General features: G+C 38.3%; 1 protein-coding gene across 10 annotated transcripts in view; it reads right to left on the bottom strand.

Annotated features, from left to right (window-relative positions):
* The window catches only part of SMC5 (structural maintenance of chromosomes 5), a 118,016-nt gene that overhangs the window by 83,232 nt on the left and 14,526 nt on the right, over positions 1–20,258 (bottom strand). For all 10 annotated transcript variants that reach the window (XR_015169700.1, XR_015169701.1, XR_015169702.1 and 7 more), the window contains exon 3: positions 16,294–16,346. Coding sequence is in view for 6 of the 10 variants with exons in the window: in XM_086415501.1 (XP_086271627.1) it covers positions 16,294–16,346 (53 nt within the window). In the remaining 4 variants the exon portion in view is untranslated. The remainder of the gene's footprint in view (positions 1–16,293; positions 16,347–20,258) is intronic.

The raw sequence follows: 20,258 nt of genomic DNA, 5'->3' as shown, positions 1-20,258 counted from the left end.
GAGTGAATGTCGACATTCTAGGAATCAGCGAACTCAAATGGACTGGAATGGGTGAATTTAACTCAGATGACCATTATATCTACTACTGCGGGCAGGAATCCCTCAGAAGAAATGGAGTGGCCATCATGGTCAACAAAAGAGTCTGAAATGCAGTACTTGGATGCAATCTCAAAAACGACAGAATGATCTCTGTTCGTTTCCAAGGCAAACCATTCAGTATCACAGTAATCCAAGTCTATGCCCCAACCAGTAACGCTGAAGAAGCTGAAGTTGAACGGTTCTATGAAGACCTACAAGACCTTTTAGAACTAACACCCAAGAAAGATGTCCTTTTCATTATAGGGGACTGGAATGCAAAAGTAGGAAGTCAAGAAACACCTAGAGTAACAGGCAAATTTGGCCTTGGAATACGAAATGAAGCAGGGCAAAGACTAATAGAGTTTTGCCAAGAAAATGCACTGGTCATAACAAACACCCTCTTCCAACAACACAAGAGAAGATTCTATACATGGACATCACCAGATGGTCAACACCGAAATCAGATTGATTATATTCTTTGCAGCCAAAGATGGAGAAGCTCTATACAGTCAACAAAAACAAGACCAGGAGCTGACTGTGGCTCAGACCATGAACTCCTTATTGCCAAATTCAGACTTAAATTGCTGAAAGTAAGGAAAACCACTGGACCATTCAGGTATGACCTAAATCAAATCCCTTATGATTATACAGTGGAAGTGAGAAATAGATTTAAGGGCCTAGATCTGACAGACAGACTGCCTGATGAACTATGGAATGAGGTTCGTGACACTGTACAGGAGACAGGGATCAAGACCATTCCCATAGAAAAGAAATGCAGAAAAGCAAAATGGCTATCTGGGGAGGCCTTACAAATAGCTGTGAAAAGAAGAGAAGCTAAAAGCAAAGGAGAAAAGGAAAGATATAAACATCTGAATGCAGTGTTCCAAAGAATAGCAACAAGAGATACGAAAGCCTTCTTCAGCAATCAATGCAAAGAAATAGAGGAAAACAACAGAATGGGAAAGACTAGGGATCTCTTCAAGAAAATCAGAGATACCAAAGGAACATTTCATGCAAAGATGAGCTCGATAAAGGACAGAAATGGTATGGACCTAAGAGAAGTAGAAGATAATTAAGAAGAGATGGCAAGAATACACAGAAGAACTGTACAAAAAAGATCTTCACAGCCCAGATAATCACGATGGTGTGATCACTGACCTAGAGCCAGACATCCTGAAATGTGAAGTCCAGTGGGCCTTAGGAAGCATCACTACGAACAAAGCTAGTGGAGGTGATGGAATTCCAGTTGAACTATTCCAAATCCTGAAAGATGAAGCTGTGAAAATGCTGCACTCAATATGCCAGCAAATTTGGACAACTCAGCAGTGGCCACAGGACTGGAAAAGGTCAGTTTTCATTCCAATCCCTAAGAAAGGCAATGCCAAAGAATGCTCAAACTACCGCACAATTGCACTCATCTCACACACTAGTAAAGTAATGCTCAAAATTCTCCAAGCCAGGCTTCAGCAATATGTGAACCGTGAACTTCCTGATGTTCAAGCTGGATTTAGAAAAGGCAAAGGAACCAGAGATCAAATTGCCAACATCCACTGGATCATGGATAAAGCAAGAGAGTCCGAGAAAAACATCTATTTCTGCTTTATTGACTATGCCAAAGCCTTTGACTGTGTGGATCACAATAAACTGGAAAATTCTGAAAGAGATGGGAATACCAGACCACCTGATCTGCCTCTTGATAAATTTGTATGCAGGTCAGGAAGCAACAGTTAGAACTGGACATGGAACAACAGACTGGTTCCAAATAGGAAAAGGAGTACGTCAAGGCTGTATATTGTCACCCTGTTTATTTAACTTCTATGCAGAGTACATCATGAGAAACGCTGGACTGGAAGAAACACAAGCTGGAATCAAGACTGCCGGGAGAAATATCAATAACCTCAGATATGCAAATGATACCACCCTTATGGCAGAAAGTGAAGAGGAACTCAAAAGCCTCTTGATGAAAGTGAAAGTGGAGAGTGAAAAAGTTGGCTTAAAGCTCAACATTCAGAAAACGAAGATCATGGCATCCGGTCCCACCACGTCATGGGAAATAGATGGGGAAACAGTGGAAACAGTGTCAGACTTTATTTTTCTGGGCTCCAAAATCACTACAGATGGTGACTGCAGCCATGAAATTAAAAGACGCTTACTCCTTGGAAGGAAAGTTATGACCAACCTAGATAGCATATTCAAAAGCAGAGACATTACTTTGCCAACAAAGGTCTGTCTAGTCAAGGCTATGGTTTTTCCTGTGGTCATGTATGGATGTGAGAGTTGGACTGTGAAGAAGGCTGAGCACCGAAGAATTGATGCTTTTGAACTGTGGTGCTGGAGAAGACTCTTGAGAGTCCCTTGGACTGCAAGGAGATCCAACCAGTCCATTCTGAAGGAGAGCAGCCCTGGGATTTCTTTGGAAGGAATGATGCTAAAGCTGAAACTCCAGTACTTTGGCCACCTCATGCAAAGAGTTGACTCCCTGGAAAAGACTCTGATGCTGGGAGGGATTGGGGGCTGAGGAGAAGGGGATGCTAGAGGATGAGATGGCTGGATGGCATCGCTGACTCAATGGACGTGAGTCTCAGTGAACTCCAGGAGTTGGTGTGGACAGGGAGGCCTGGCGTGCTTCGATTCATGGGGTCACAAAGAGTCGGACACGACTGAGCGACTGATCTGATCTGATCTGAAGGCTATATATTGTTACCTTGTTTATTTAACTTACATACAGAGTATATCAAGCAAAATGCTGGGCTGGATGAAGCACAAGCTGGAAAAAAGAAGGCCGGGAGAAATATCAATAACCTCAGATATGCAGATGACACCACCCTTACGGTAGAAAGTAAGGAGGAACTAAAGACCCTGATGAAAGTGAAAGAGGACAGTGAAAAAGCTGACTTAAAACTCAACATTCAAAAAACTAAGATAACGGCATCCGGTCCGTTACTTCATGGGAAACAGATAGGGAAACATTGGAAACAGTGACAGACTTTATTTTTTTGGGCTAAAAACAATCACTGCAAGTGGTGACTACAGCCATTAAATTAAAAGATGGTTGCTCCTTGGAAGAAAAGCTATGACCAACCTAGACAGTATTAAAAAGCAGAGACATCACTTTGCCAAAAAAGATACACAGAGTCAAAGCTATGGTTTTTATGGTAGTCATGGATATGGATATGAGAGTTGGACCATAAAGAAGGCTGACTGCTAAAGAATTGATGCTATGGTCTGCGGTGTTGGAGAACACTCTTGAGAGTCCCTTGGACAGCAAGGATATCCAACCAGTCCATCCTAAAGGAAATCAGTCCTGAATATTCACTGGAAGGACTGATCCTGAAGCTGAAGCTCCAATACTTTGGCCACCAGATATGAAGAGCCAACTCATTACGAAAGACCCTGATGCTGGGAAAAACTGAAGTCAGGAGGAGAAGGGGATGACAGAGGACGAGACGTTTGGATGGCATCACTGACTCAATGGACATAAGTCAGAGCAAGCTCCAGGAGGTGATGAAGGACAGGGAAGCCTGGTGTGCTGCAGTACACAGGATCGCAAAGGGTCGGACATGACTGAGCGACTGAACAACAACAACAATATATTCCATGATGGCAGAATGCTGTTCCTCCCAAAAAAAGAAGGCTGTATCCCTCAATGTACTAAAACATATTTGAAAAATGACTGCATAAATGCATTTCAGAGACCATTTATTTTACCCACCATTCCCTTCAATGAATATATGACCAGTTATTGCCTCCATTCAACAGCAATGACAGTTTTGATGACTTATATCAGCCATTTTGGGCTTGGTATTCTCAAAGCCACAGGGACCCTAACTGAACAAAAGAGCACAACATAATCATGTTGAGTATGTAGAAAGGAAATCTTCCCTGTGTTAGACCTGGTAACAGAACTCTGGTTAACAGTCACTGGTTAGATTATTAGAGCAAGTAGCTACTGAACACCAGAACAATTAACCTCTTTAGATAATAAGACAAAAGGGCTTTGATGACTCAGAGTAAAAAGTCAGGAGTGCTTAAGACCTACAGCCATCCTTAATAGACTTCTGAAACTTAAATGTTAATAGTCCATCTGTGTTTTATAAATATACTTGGTTTAGTATACTTTTTCAGTTTCAGTATCTAGGAAACCATCATGATCAGTGCTAACCTAGAAGTATCTTTGCAATTACAGTCATATCTCAGATACATTGCAGGTTTGGTTCCAAAATACTGCAATAAAGTAAACATTGCAATGAAGTGTACTGCATCAATTTTTTGGTTTCCCCTTACAAATGAAAGTTATGTTTATACTATACTGTAGTCTACTAAGTGTACAAAAGCATTACATCTAAAAAAATAACCTACCTTAGTAAAAATATTATATTTCTAAAAAATGCTAACCATCATTTGACAATGCAGGGTTGCCTCAAAACTTTAATTTGTATACACATATCTGCAAAGCACAATGAAACAAGGTATGCTTGTGTTTTTTAAATGGAGATATAATTCAGAAATCATAGAATCCACTATTTTAATGTGTACAATTAATGTTTTTTTTTTTAAAGATGATAAAATTTATGATTTTAGCCATTTTTAGGTGTCAGTTAAGGGTGTGTATCAACAGGGGTTAAGTACATTCACAAAGTTATGCAACCATCACCATCATCTAATTTCAGAATATTTTTATCACTCAAAAGAGCCCATACCTGTTTAACCAGTCACTCCTCATTCTTTCCTCCACTCAAACCCCAGCTACCACTAATCTGTTTTCTGTCCCATCTATTTACTTATCCTGGACATTTCATAGAAATGGAATCATGCAATATGCAATCTTCTGTGTCTAGTTTCCTCATCAGCCGTAATCTTTGCAAGGTTTACCCAAGTTACAGGCTCTATCAGTCCTTCAGTCCTTTGTATGGCTCAATCATGTGTTATGGTATGGATATATCATAATTTGTTTAGCCATTTTTCAGGCAATGGACATCTGAGTTATTTATAATTTTCATCATTAAAATTAGGAAACAGCTACATTATGCCAGTGAGCAATCATTCTCTAGAACAGTGACTGGACCAAAGAATACTTGTATTTAAATTTTAATAGATACTGCAGAATAGGATATAGTGCCTATACTCCCACAATGGTGCATGACAGGATTCTCTTTTCTATAACTTCATATGATTGAACTTTATTTTATATTTTTCTAAGCTGAGAGGAAAACAATCTTCATCTTGTTCTCCTTTGTAACTAGTGAGATGTCGTCTTTTTTTTGTATATATTTGTCATTTATATTACTTCGTATTAAACTTCTTTGCTTATTTCCTTATTAAGTTGTATATAATTTTTACTGACTTAATGAGATATTAAAATCTCAATCATTTTAAGACATGTACATATTATCTGTGCTGAAAATGTTTCTTCCCATCTGTCACTCATTTTTAACTATGGCGCCATTATTTTGGGCTGAATTTTTATGGAGCCTAAATTTCCTGTCTTTTTTTCTCTTCCAGGCAAGGTTTTACTGGGCTCATGCTGCAGCATGAGGGAGTGAAAACATGAGTCTGGTACCCATGCTCACTCCAAAAGAGGAGCTATTTGGGTCCAGGTAACAACAGGGGCAGATTATGTGGGTTGGGCAGGAGGTATAGCTTAGACAATCTGCCCGCCACCCTGCCCACCACCTTGGTGGTGCTGTATGCAAGAATCACACACAGTGCCCTGCTTTTGCTACTGGTACTTCTGTTGATTTATGGCTTTTTCTGTATCTCACTGTTCGTAACTGTACCAACTTCCATGCAGGCAATTATTTTCAGTCCTATCTTATAGTTTCTCTGTATTCTGTTGCTTTAGGGGATATTTGTCCATGTTCAAGTATTCTGAGAAATGGTCCCAGGTCCCAGCATATCTTAAGTGAAGACCAGCTATCCTCAGGCTACCTTTCCACATGGTTGGGCAGAGGCCAAGCAGTTCTGGGCATCAAAACAGCCTTCTCTTCCTTCGAGTTTCTTCTGTCTTCCTTTATATGGTTACTGGCTATCCTGTTTTACTGAGTAAGGTCTTTCCCTTTCCTGAGATTTAAAAAATATTCTACACCATTTTTCTATTCTTTTTAAACCCACATATTTTTAAAAGTCTAAAGACTTTTAAAATCAAGATTTTACTTATGTACAGGATTACCTGATAACAGTCTAAATTTATCTGTTTTAAACAACTAATAGCCAATTATTTCAACTCAGTTTGAGTAATTTATGTGGTAAGCCATGTCCAACAGACTCTTTGTGAACCCACGGACTGCAGCCTGCCAGGCTCCTATCTATGGAATTTTCCAGGCAAGAATACTGGAGTGGGTTGCCATTTCCTTCCTCAGGGGATCTTCCTAACTGAGGAATTGAGCCCGCATCTCTTTCATCTCCTGCCCTGGCAGGTGGATTCTGTACTACTCTGCCACTTGGGAAAGGAACCTGAAATGTCAGGTCCAGATATCAAGGTAAATTAGAAGTGGTCAAACAGGAGATGGCAAGAGTGAACATCAACATTTTAGGAATTAGTGAACTAAAGTGGACTGGAATGGGTGAATTTAACTGAGATGACCATTATATCTAGTACTGTGGATAAGAATCCCTTAGAATACATGGAGTAGCCATCATAGTCAACAAGAGTCCAAAATGCAGTACTTGGATGTGATCTCAAAAATGACAGAATGAGCTCTGTTCATTTCCAAGGCAAACCATTCAATATCACAGTAATCCAAATCTATGCCCCAACCAGTAATGCTGAAGAAGCTGAAGTTGAATGGTTCTATGAAGACCTACAAGACCTTCTAGAACTAACACCGAAAAAAGATTCCATTTTAGGGGACTGGAATGCAAAAGTAGGAAATTAAGAGATACCTGGAGTAACAGGCAAATTCAGCCTTGGAGTCCAAAATGTAGCAAGGCAAAGGCAACAGTTTTGCCAAGAGAACACACTGGTCACAGCAAATGCCCTCCTCTTCCAACAACACAAGAGAAGACTCTACACACGGACATCACCAGATGGTCAACACCAAAATCAGATTGATTATATTCTTTGCAGCCAAAGATGGAGAAGCACTGTACAGTCAGCAAAAATAAGACCGGGAGCTGACTGTGGCTCAGATCATGAACTCCTTATTGCCAGATTCAGACCTAAATTGAAGAAAGTAGGGAAAACCACTAGACCATTCAAGTTATGACCTAAATGAAATCCCTTACAATTATACAGTGGAAGCGACAAGTAAATTCAAGATTAGATCTGATAGAGGGCCTGAAGAACTATGGATGGAGGTTCGTGACATTGTACAGGAGAAAGTGATCAAGACCATTTCAAAGAAAAAGAAATGCAAAAAGGCAAAATGGTTGTCTGAGGAGGCTGAGAAAAGAGATGCTAAAGGCAAAGGAGAAAAGGAAAGATAATTCCATTTGAATGCAGAGTTCCAAAGAACAGCATGGAGAGATAAGAAAGCCTTCCTCAGTGAGCAATGCAAAGAAATAGAGGAAAAAGTAGAACAGGAAAGACTAGAGATCTCTTCAAGAAAACTGGAGATACCAAGGGAACATTTCATGCAATGATGGGCTCGAAAAAGGACAGAAATGGTATGGACCTAACAGAAGCAGAAGATATTAAGAAGAGGTGGCAAGAAAACACAAAAGAACTGTACAAAAATATTCTTCATGACCCAGAAAAACATGATGGTGCGATCACAAACCTAGAGCCACACATCCTGGAATGTGAAGTCAAGCAGGCCTTAGAAAGCATCACTACGAACAAAGCTAGTGGAGGTGATGGAATTCCAGTTAAGCTATTTCAAATCCTAAAAGATGGTTCTGTTAAAAGTACTGCACTCAATATGCCAGCAAATTTGCAAAACTCAGCAGTGGCCACAGGACTGGAAAAGGTCAGTTTTCATTCCAATCCCAAAGGAAGGCAATGCCAAAGAATGCTCAAACTACCACACAATTGCACTCATCTCACACGCTAGCAAAGTAATGCTCAAAATTCTCCAAGCCAGGGTTCAACAATATGTGAACCATGAACTTGCAGATGTTCAAGCTGGATTTAGAAAAGGCAAAGGAACCAGAGATTAAATTGCCAACATCTGCTGGATCATCAAAAAAGTAAGAGAATTCTAGAACTTCTGCTTTATTGATTACGTCAAAGTCTTTGACTGTGTAGATCACAACAAATTGTGGAAAATTCTTGACTAGATGGGAATATTAGACCACCTTACCTGCCTCCTGAGAAATCTGTATGCAAGTCAAGAAGCAACAGTTAAAACCAGACATGAAACAACAGATTTGGTTCAAAATTGGGAAAGGAGTACGTCAGGGCTGTATATTGTCACGCTGCTTAAATTACATGCAGAGTTTATCCTGTGAAATGCCAGACTGGATGAAGCACAAGCTGGAATTAAGATTTCCAATAGAGGGATCAATAACCTCAAATACGTGGATGACACTTATGGCAGAAAGCGAAGAACTAAAAACCCTCTTGATGAAAGTGAAAAAGAACAGTGAAAAAGCTGTCTTAAAACTCAGCATTCAAAAAACTAAGATCATGGCATCTGGTCCCATCACTTCACGGCAAATAGAGGAGGAAACAATGGAAACATTGACAAACTTTATTTTATTGGGCTCCAAAATCACTGCAGATGGTAACTGGAGCCATGAAATTAAAAGATGCTTACTCCTTGGAAGAAAAGCTATGACCAACCTAGACAGCATATTAAAAAGCAGACATTACTTTGACAACAAAGGTCCATCTAGTCAAAGCTCTGGTTTTTCCATTAGCCATGTATGGATGTGAGAGCTGGACAACAAAAAAGGCTGAGTGCCAAAGAACTGATGCCTTTGAACTATGGTGCTGGAGAAGACTCCTGAGAGCCCCTTGGACTGCAAGGAGATCCAACCAGTGAATCCTAAAGGGAATCAGTCCTGAATATTCATTGGAAGGGTGATGCTGAAGCTGAAACTCCAATCCTTTGGCCACCTGATGTGAAGAAGTGACTCACTGGAAAAGACCCTGATGCTGGGGAAGACTGAAGGCAGGAAGAGAAGGGGACGACAGAGGATGAGAGTTGGATGGCATCACCAACTCGACTAATGTGAGTTGAGCAAGCTCCAGGAGTTGCTGATGGACAGAGAAGCCTGGTGTACTGCATTCCATGGGGTTGCAAGAGTCAGACATGACTGAGCAACTGAACTTAACAAAAACCTGGGAGAGTGAAAGTCACTCAGCTGTGTCTGACTCTTTGTGACCCCATGGAGTATACAGTCTATGGAATTCTCCAGGCCAGGATACTGGAGTGGGGAGCCATTCCCTTCTCCAGGGGATCTTCCCAACCCAGGGGTCGAACCCAGGTCTCCCACACTGCAGACGAATTCTTTACCAGCTGAGGCACCTGAGAAGCCTGCAGTAATTTATACCCCATGCTTATATAGCCACCTTTATATACCTTTACATAGCCACCTTACATACCACCTCTCATAAATTAAACTCTTGTATGTGTTTAGAACTGCTACTATTTTCTTCCTTCTGTTCCTCTAATTTTTCTGTACTAATATCATACTATTAACAGCTTTATTAACTTGACAGCTACATGTAAAAAGTGAAATCCGAACATTCTCTAACACCACTCACAAAAATAGACTCAAAATGGATTAAAGACCCAAATGTAAGGCTGAATACTATAAAATAAAACTCTTCAGTTCAGTTCAGTTGCTCAGTCATGTCCGACTCTTTGCGACCCCATGAATCGCAGCACGCCAGGCCTCCCTGTCCATCACCAACTCCCGGAGTTCACTCAGACTCACGTCCATCGAGTCAATGATGCCATCCAGCCATCTCATCCTCTGTCGTCCCCTTCTCCTCCTGTCCCCAATCCCTCCCAGCATCAGAGTTTTTTTCCAGAAAAACATAGGCAGAACACCCTTTGACATAAACCACAGCATTATCTTTTGGAACTGATCTACAGTAATGAAAATAAAAGCAAAAATAAACAAATGGGACCTACTTAACTTGAAAGCTTTTGCACAGCAAAGGAAACTATAAACAAGACGAAAAGACAATCCTCAGAATGGGAGAAACTATTTGCAAATGAAGCAGCTGACAAGGGATTAACTTCCAAAATATATAAATGTTCATTCAGCTCAATATAAAAAACAACCCAATCAAACAGGCAGAAGACTTAGACATTTCTCTAAAGAAGACATATAGGTGATCTCAACAAACACATTTGAAAAGATGCTCAACATCACTAATTATTACAGAAAAGCAAATCAAAAGTATAATGAGGTATCATTTCACACTACTCAGAATGGCCATCATCAAAAAACTCTACAAACAATAAATGCTGGGGAGGTGTGGAGAAAAGGAAACACTCCTATACTGTTGGTGGGAATGCAAACTGGTACAGCCACTACAAAGAACAGTATGGAGATTCCCTAAGAAACTGAACACAGAATTACCATATGATTTACACTATTTAAAAGAGCCAAGAAATGGAAGCAACCTAAATGTCCATCAACAGAGAAATGGATAAAGAAGGTGTGGTATATATATATATATATATATATATATATATATATATATATATATACAATGGAATATTATTCAGCCATTAAAAAGAATGAAATAATGCCATCTGCAGCAACATGAATAGACCTAGAAATGATCATACTAAGTGAAGTAACTCAGAGAAAAATAAATATCATATGGTAACACATATGGGTGGAATCTTAAAAAAAAAAAAAAAAGAAAAAAGTGATACAAATGAACTTATTTGCAAAACAGAAACAGACTCAGATTTCCAAAGCAGATTTGTGGTCACCAGGTGAGGGCATGTGGGGGAAAGGGATAAATTAGGAGTTTAGGATTAACATATACACACTACTATATATAAAATAGATAATCAACAGATTTCCTATTTGCACAGAAAACTACTCAATATTCTGCAATAACCTATATAGAAAAAGAATTTGAAAATGAATAGATATATGTATAACTGAATCACTTAGCTGTACAGTGATGGAACTGACACATCGTAAATCAACTGTACTCCTATGTACAATAAAAATTTAAAAAAGCTTTATTGTTCACTTTAACATCTGTTACACAAATGTCTTATTCATGATTGTGCTTTTTCAAAACTTCTTGGGTTTCTGGCACATTTATTCTTCCAGATGAACTTTATAATCAACTTATAAACTATTGAGACTCTCACTGGAATTTTATCAGATTTATGCATTAGTGTGGAAATGACTGACATGCTGATGATGATTGTAATTTTACATTTTTAGAACATAATAAGCTTCCCCATTTATTCAGGCCTTAGTTTTATATCCTTCAGTAAAATACCATTATATTTTAGTACGTTGAACATAATCTCTTAACTGTTTCCTTCCATGTGGGCCTCTTTCTCATCTCTACATAAATTTAAAAAATTTCCAACAATTTTTGAATAAAAAGAACATTTCTTTACATCCCATAAAATGACAGGGCTGTTAGGTATTTTTTAAGAGCTATTTCAGCTATGAAAATTCAATAACTTTCTATAAACATTCCAAAAAATGATCTAAAAATCATCTAAAGAATGCACATATTGTGCATATGTTTTTTATGTATAAAAAAACTAAGTATATACATGAAGAATATACTGCTTTCATCTTGGAGAGGAACTCTCATCCATCAGAAATTGCTGCCAAGAGCGGTAGACTTAGAATATCTAGGTTAAGGGAAAAGAATACTATAATGAATTATTGATTTCTGCCATAAGGGAGGGAATAGAAAATGGTGATATAAATGCCAAGTTTTTGCCATACATGAAATTGACCAAACTATTAACAAAGGTTGTTTCTAGAAGTGGAATTGTCAAGAGGGCCTTCATTTTCATCTTTTTACAACCCTAGATTAAGTTTTTTCTTTTTTCCTAACAATCAAGTATTTTGCTTTCAAAAATCAGAAAACAAACAAACAAACAAAACAAAACTTCCTGCTGGTCCAATGGTTAAAAATCTGCCTTTTAATGCAGGGGATGCAGGTTTGATCCCTGGTCAGGGGACTAAGAACCCACATGTTGCAGAGCAACTAAGCCAGTGCACAACTAGGGAGCTGGAGCCACAAATAGAGAGACTGAGTATCACAGTTACTGAGTCTGCATGCTACAACTAGAAAGAAGCCTGCATGCCTTAACAATGATCCTGTGGGTACAACTGAGATACAGCCAAATAAATAAATATTTCTGAAAGATAAAAAAAGTGCTTAAGTTTGTAAAAATACTGCAACTTCTTAATGAATAGTGAATACTTAATAGTGGTATGGAGATACCATATGGTGGTATGAAATAATACTCCCGTATCTCCCATAAATTTCATTATTTCATTATCTCCCATAAATTCCTAATTTCTAATGAATTTTTCCAGAAAAAAAGTTCTTACAATTCAGGTTTTAAAAGATGCATTAAAGAAAAAAGAAAACTTACTTTTCTGGATGAAGTATTCCTTAAATATTATTTCTAATATTAATGTCATAATATAGTATTATACCACTGATGCTGAAGCTGAAGTTGAACAATTCTATTAAGATCTCTAAGACTTTCTAGAACTAACCAAAAAAAGATGCCCTTTTCATCATAGGTACTGGAATGCAAGAGTAGGAAGTCAAGAGATACCTAGAGTAACAGGCAAGCTTGGCCTTGGAGTACAACATGAAGCAGGGCAAAGGCTAACAGAGTTTTCTCAAGAGAACACACTGGACATAGCAAACAGCCTCTTACAACAACACAAGAGATGACCCCACACACACACACATCACCAAATGGTCAATACTGAAATACGACGGATTATATTCTTTGCAGTCAAAGATGGTGAAACTCTATACAGTCAGCAAAACCAAGACCTGGAGCTGTGGCTCAGATAATCAGCTCCTCATTGCAAAACTCAGGCTTAACTTGAAGAAAGTGGGGAAAACCACTAGGCCATTCAGGTATAACCTAATTCAAATCCCTTACAATCATACAGTAGAGGTGATGAATAGATTCAAGAGATTAGATCTGGTAGCCAGAGTTATGAAGAACTATGGACAGAGGTTCATAACCTTCTACAGGAGGCAGTGACCAAAACCACCCCAAAGGAAAAGAAATGCAAGAAGGCAAAATGATTGTGTAAGGAGGCTTTACACATAGCTAAGAAAAGAAAAAAAGTGAAAGGGAAAGACATACCCAACTGAATGCAGAGTTCCAGAAAATAGAAGAGATAAGAAGACCTTCTTAAATGAACAGTGCAAAGAAGTACAGGAAAACTTTTCAAGAAAACTGGAGATATCAGGGGAATATTTCACACAAGAATGAGCATGACAAAGGACCTAACAGAAGCAGAAAAGATTAAAAAGAGGTGGAAAGAATACACAGAAGAACTATACAAAAAAGGTCTTAATGATCCAGATAACCAAGATGGTGTGATCACTAACCTAGAGCTTGACATCCTAGAGTGAAGTCAAGTGGGCCTCAGGAAGCTTTACTACAAACAAGATTAGTGAAGGTGATGGAATTCCAGCTGAGCTATTCAAAATCCTAAAAGATGATGCTGTATAAGTGCTGCACTCAGTATGTCAGCAAAATTGGAAAACTCAGCAGTGGTCAGAGGACTGGAAAAGGTCAGTTTTCATTCCAATTCCAGAGAAGGGCAGTGTCAAAGAATCTACAAACTATTGTATAATTATGCACATTTTGCATACTAGTAAGGTTATACTGAAAATTCTTCAAGCTTGGCTTCAACAGTATATTAACTAAGAACTTCCAGATGGGTTTAGAGAAGGCAGAAGAAACAGAGATCAAATCGCCAACATTCACTGGATCATAGAGAAACCAAAGCAATTCCAGAAAAACATCTACTTCTGCTTCATTGACTATGGTAAAGCCTTTGAATGTGTGGATCAAAACAAACTGGAAATATCTTAAAGAGATGGGAATACCAGACCACCTTACCTGCCTCCTAAGAAACCTCTACGCTGGTCAAGAAGCAACCTTTAGAACCTTTAGAAACAGTCAGAACCTTTCATGGACTGGTTAAAACTTGTAAAATGAGTACCACAAGGCTGTATATTGTCAGAGATCAAATTGCCAACATCCGCTGGATCGTCAAAAAAGCAAGAGAGTTCCAGAAAAACATTGATTTCTGCTTTATTGATTATGCCAAAGCCTTTGACTGTGTGGAGCACAATAAACTCTAAAAAATTCTGAAAGAGATGGGAATACCAGAGCACCTGACCTGCCTCTTGAGAAGCCTATATGCAGGTCAGGAAGCAACAGTTAGAACTGGACATGGAACAACAGACTGGTTCCAAATAGGAAAAGGAGTACGTCAAGGCTGTATATTGTCACCCTGTTTATTTAACTTATATGCAGAGTACATCATGAGAAACGCAGGGCTGGAAGAAGCACAAGGTGGAATCAAGATTGCCGGGAGAAATATCAATAACCTCAGATATGCAGATGACACCACCCTTCTGGCAGAAAGTGAAGAGGAACTAAAAAGCCTCTTGATGAAAGTGAAAGTGGAGAGTGAAAAAGTTGGCTTAAAGCTCAACATTCAGAAAACGAAGATCATGGCATCCGGTCCCATCACTTCATGGGAAATAGATGGGGAAACAGTGGAAACAGTGGCAGACTATTTTTCTGGGCTCCAAAATAACTGAAGATGGTGACTGCAGCCATGAAATTAAAAGACGCTTACTCCTTGGAAGGAAAGTTATGACCAACCTAGATAGCATATTCAAAAGCAGAGACATTACTTTGCCAACAAAGGTCTGTCTAGTCAAGGCTACGGTTTTTCCTGTGGTCATGTATGGATGTGAGAGTTGGACTGTGAAGAAGGCTGAGCACCGAAGAATTGATGCTTTTGAACTGTGGTGTTGGAGAAGACTCTTGAGAGTCCCTTGGACTGCAAGGAGATCCAACCAGTCCATTCTAAAGGAGATCAGCCCTGGGTGTTCATTGGAAGGAATGATGCTAAAGCTGAAACTCCAGTACTCTGGCCACCTCAGGCGAAGAGCTGACTCATTGGAAAAGACTCTGATGCTGGGAGGGATTGGGGGCAGGAGGAGAAGGGGACGACAGAGGATGAGATGGCTAGATAGCATCACTGACTCGATGGACATGAGTTTGAGTGAACTCCGGGAGTTGGTGATGGACAGGGAGGCCTGGCGTGCTTCGATTCATGGGGTCGCAAAGAGTCAGACACGACTGAGCAACTGAACTGAACTGATAGAGTACATTATGAAAAATGCTGGGCTGGATGAATCACAAGCTTGAATCAAGACTGACAGGAGAAATATCAACAATCTCAGACATGCAGATGATATCATTCTAATGGCAGAAAGTGAAGAGAAACTAAAGAGCCTCTTGATGAGGATGAAAAAGTGAAAAAGTTGGCTTAAAACTCAACATTCAAAAAACTTAACATCATGGCATCCAGTCGCATCCCTTCATGACAAATAGAGAGGGGAAAAGTTGAAGCAGACTTTATTTTCTTGGGCTTCAAAATTACTGCAGACAGTAACTGCAGCCACAAAATTAAAAGACACTTGCTCCTTAGAAGGAAAGCTATGACAAACCTAGACGGCGTATTAAGAAGCAAAGATATCACTTTGCCGACAAAAGTCCTTATAGTCAAAGTTACGGTTTTTCCAGTAGTCGTGTATGAATGTGAGAGTTGGAAAATAAAGAAGGCTGAGCACTGAAGAACCGACGCCATAGAACTGTGGTGCTAGAGATGACTCTTGACATTCCCTTGGACAGCAAGGAGATCAAACTAGTCAATCTTAAAGGAAATCAACCCTGAATGTTCATTGGAAGAACTGATGCTGAAGCTCCCATACTTTGGCATTTGATGTAACAGCCAACTCATTGAAAAATACCCTGAGCTAGGAAAAACTGAAGACAAAAGGAGAAGGCGGTGTCAGAGGATGAGATGGTTAGATCATCAACTAATTAGACGTGAATCTGAGCAAACTCCAGGAGATAGTGAAGGACATCTGGGAAGCCTGGAGTGCTGCAGTCCATGGGGCTGCAAACAGTCAGATATGACTTAGCGACTGAACAACAACTGTAAACACTGTGTTATTACTCTTGACTAAAGTCATCAGGAATGCATGAACATAAACTAAGAAATTATGCAGAAAAAAGTGGTTTCAGTACTTTTAACACTTACAATTCAATTTCAACCATGCCTTTGGAACATCCTCTCTTCACAAAAAAGCCAACCTAAGATATAAAAAAAGACAAAGTGAGCTGTGTGGTGACATCCCCAGGTGAGATATAGCAAAAGTCATTATTATTTGTCAGATCAAGATTCTTTCAATAACTATTCTGTACATTCACTTACTTCACTTTCTAACTGTACCCTTTCCAGATTTAGGCTCCTCCACTGTTTCCACTCACAGATAATATTCTAAGCTACCAGTATTTTAATATTCTAAGAGTTATTGATCTTTCTATGCATTTAAGAGCCTCTTACAAACTTCATGACAAAGCTATTAACAGTAAGTAGTGCAGAGCAAAAATCTGAGGCCAAGTTATCGAGCTCCAGACTGAGTACTTCTATGGAGCTGCACAGATTAAATATTAATAATCACTCTAATAGCACCCATCCTGCTATTAATTAGTATACACCTATTACCAAGCACTTTTTAAATAATCCAATAAATATAGTAAATACGATTTAAGTGAGCACAATTTATATCATAAAATAGATGTATTTAAGCTACTTTCTATATGTACGTGAGTGTAAAGTATGAAAAAAGACCCTGGACCTAAAAAAATCAGATTGGATCTTGAATCAGGCTATAATTAAGTAATACTCAAAAAAGGTGGGAAATACACCTTGCAAATAATTGTTTTTTTAATAGTGGTAATGACAATGATGATGACAATTATAACCACAACAGTTAACATTTATTAAGCATTACTATGTTTATGTTCCAAGCACTTGATATACAATTTTCTCATTTAATACTCATGAGCAAATTTATGAGATATGTATTATATCCATTTTACAGATGATGAAACTGAGAACCAGAAAGATGAAAAAGAAAGTCTATTCCTGTAACAAGAAGGTACAGTTTAATGATCAAGAGTACAGGCTTCAACATAGACCATGTCTAGTTCAAATCTCAGCTCTGCCATATACAAGCTATTTCACCTTGACTGGGTTACTTAATGTCTCTGTTTCAGTTTTTTCATAAATAAGGAAAACAATGGCATTTTTTTAGGAGTGGGGCATCTGCTCATTAGGTTGTAATAACTGAAATACTTGTTACCAAATGGAAGAAATTAAAAAATTAGAAGGCAGTTAAAATAAAGTATTTGTACCAGTGGTGCAGAAATGCTTATACTAAATTTTTATATTGCATTTAAATAAAAATACAACATTAAAATTTTTTTGCTAAGAATTTGGACATCCCCTGAACATATCTGTGGATACACAAATGTCTGCAAGCTGTCATCTAAGAAAACTGCACTTCACAGCTTCCTTTAAAAAGCCTACCACTCAAGGGTAAGGACAGATGTATCTTCATGACAAAAATAAATAAGAAGGTTGGTGAAAATTGTTACAGCCCAATCCATTCTGACTAAGGCAGCCCTTGGAATACAATCCAGACCGTTACAGAGAGAGAATGATTTAATAAACAGTTTCTGACAATTTAAAAAACTACATATAGGGAATTCCCTGGCAGTCCAGTGGTTAGAATTGGCACTTTCACTGCCAAAGGCCTGCGTTAAGATTCCTGGTTGGGGAACTAAAATCCCACAAGCTGTGCAGTGTGGCCAAAAAAACAAACACAACATAATATTAATAAAAATCTGAGTATGTCCTTGGAAATTATCTACTCCAAACCCTGTTCTCTGAAATAAAAACTGAATTCCAGACAAGTAACTGGTTCAGGTTACAAAATTAATCATTAATAAATCAGTATCTTTTCTATCTCATAAATGCCTCTCTTATGGCATTAAAAATTTTGTTTTGAATAGGTTATTTATAATGTTAAGGGGTATAGAAATCAATCTTGTAACCTACATTAAATTTTGCTGTTGTTTATTCGCTACGTTGTGTCTGACTCTTTTGCAACACTATGGACTGTAGCCAGCCCGGCTCCTTCTGTTCATGAGATTCTCCAGGCAAGCATACTGGATTGGGTTGTCATTTTCTTCTACAGAAGATTTTTCTGACCCAGGGATTCAACCTGCATCCCCTGCGTTGGCAGGTAGATTCTTTATTATGGAGACACCATGTAAGCCGGCACATTAAATATTAAGCCTTGCTTAAAAACCTGTAATATCACTTTGATTATATTATAATATTTACAGTAGTTTAGAAAAATAAAACAATCATTTCAAGTTTTAAAAATATTTTGCAGTCAAGTAACTCAACTTTTAGACTTTCTTTTTAAAACATGTTTTCATGTGAAATATATACCAACAGTATATACAAACTTCATGAACTGTTTAGAAATAATAAAACAACCATATATCTACCAGTTTAAGGAACTGGTCACTAACGGTGTATCTGACATTCCTTAATTCATACTAATTGCATCCTTTTTCTCTCAACTAATGGGGAAGAAAGAGGGAAAGGAATAGTTAGGAGTTTGGGATCAACATGTACACACTGTTATATATTTTAAATAGATAACCAATAAGGTCCTACTGTATAGCACAGGGAACTCTACTCAATGTTATTTGGCAGCCTGGATGGGAGGGAAGTTTGGGGGAGAATGGATACATGTATATGCATGGCTGAGTATCTTTGCTGTCCAGCTGAAACTATCACAACATTGTTAATCGGCTATACTCCAATATAAAATAAAAAGTTTAAAAAAATGAAACAACAAATGTAATCTCTAAACTGATTTAATTAAATGGCAACCCACCCCAGTGTTCTTGCCTGGAGAATCCCAGGGACAGGGGAGCCTGGTGGGATGCCGTCTATGGGGTTGCACAGAGTCGGACATGACTGAAGCGACTTAGCAAGCAAGCAAGCAAACTGATAATTCCTTTACTTTTGTTTTTTACTGTATGAGACTCCAAATGTTTTTGACTGTTCTAGAAACAAACTCACATTACGGTGTATTTTTCCAAGATGGTATTTTTCCTTAAAATTATGTTTTTGATATTTAACCAGTGAGCCAAAGTTTGTTTCTACTGTCATATAATATTCAATTGTATTTGACTATTCCAGAATTCACTGCAAACAATACTTCTGTAAGTATTTCCATGATTTCACCTAGTATAAATGCACAAAAGCTGACTAGGGTACCTAGAAAGCAGAATTTTTGAGGCACTGGATATAAGCATTTACAGATATACTAGGTAATACCATAGCACTTTCCAAGGGGGTTGTACAAATTCATATTCCCACCAAGAATGCATCAGAGTTTCCACTGTTTTATATCCTTATAAGCACATGGCACCAATGGAATTCTGGTGGGTCTGACAGATATACCTTGCTAGGGCTAATGTGCATTTCTCTAATAACTAATGAAGTTGAGCATCTTTTCATGTCTGTAGGAATGTACTGGTTGTCTGGGTTGCCTCTTGACTGTGAGACATTAAAGCGGATCTTTTGCTCACATGTCTTATGAGTTGTCATTATTTTGCTTATTATATAGTCTGTATATCAATCTGTATATCAATTTGTGACTAGTCTTTTCTCTACAAGGTGTCTTTTAGATGAACAGAAGTTCCTTAGTTTTATTATAGTTGAAATTATCAACTTTTCCCTTTAGGTCTATACTTTAAGACATTTTCTTAACCCGAAGTCACAAAAATATTCTCTTCTACTACTGATGTCTTCTAAAAACTTCCTGGTCAATCACATTTAGATATTTAATCCACCTGGAACTAATTTTTGCTAAAGTATGAGGAAAGGACTCAATTTCATCTTTTCCTATACCAATACCCAGTTGTCTCAGTACCATTTTCCGTCTCTTCCTCACTCACCTACAATGTCAGTTCTGTCATAAATCAAGTTTTTACTAAGCTTTGTATCTTAGCTCTTTATTGTCACATCACACTAGTCTACCCTACATCAACACCACAATGTCTTAATTTACCAAATATTGTATCATCTTGATATCCAGTAGACAAGTTTTTCCACTTTATCCTATTTCTTTAGAA

This window comes from Bos grunniens, chromosome 8, assembly GCF_055505025.1.
Source record: "Bos grunniens cultivar Pamir isolate PY7600 chromosome 8, Bosgru_T2T1.0, whole genome shotgun sequence".
Taxonomy (NCBI): Eukaryota; Metazoa; Chordata; class Mammalia; order Artiodactyla; family Bovidae; genus Bos; species Bos grunniens.
The sequence above is the reverse complement of the archived record's forward strand: the minus strand, read 5'-3'. Positions and strand labels throughout refer to the sequence as shown.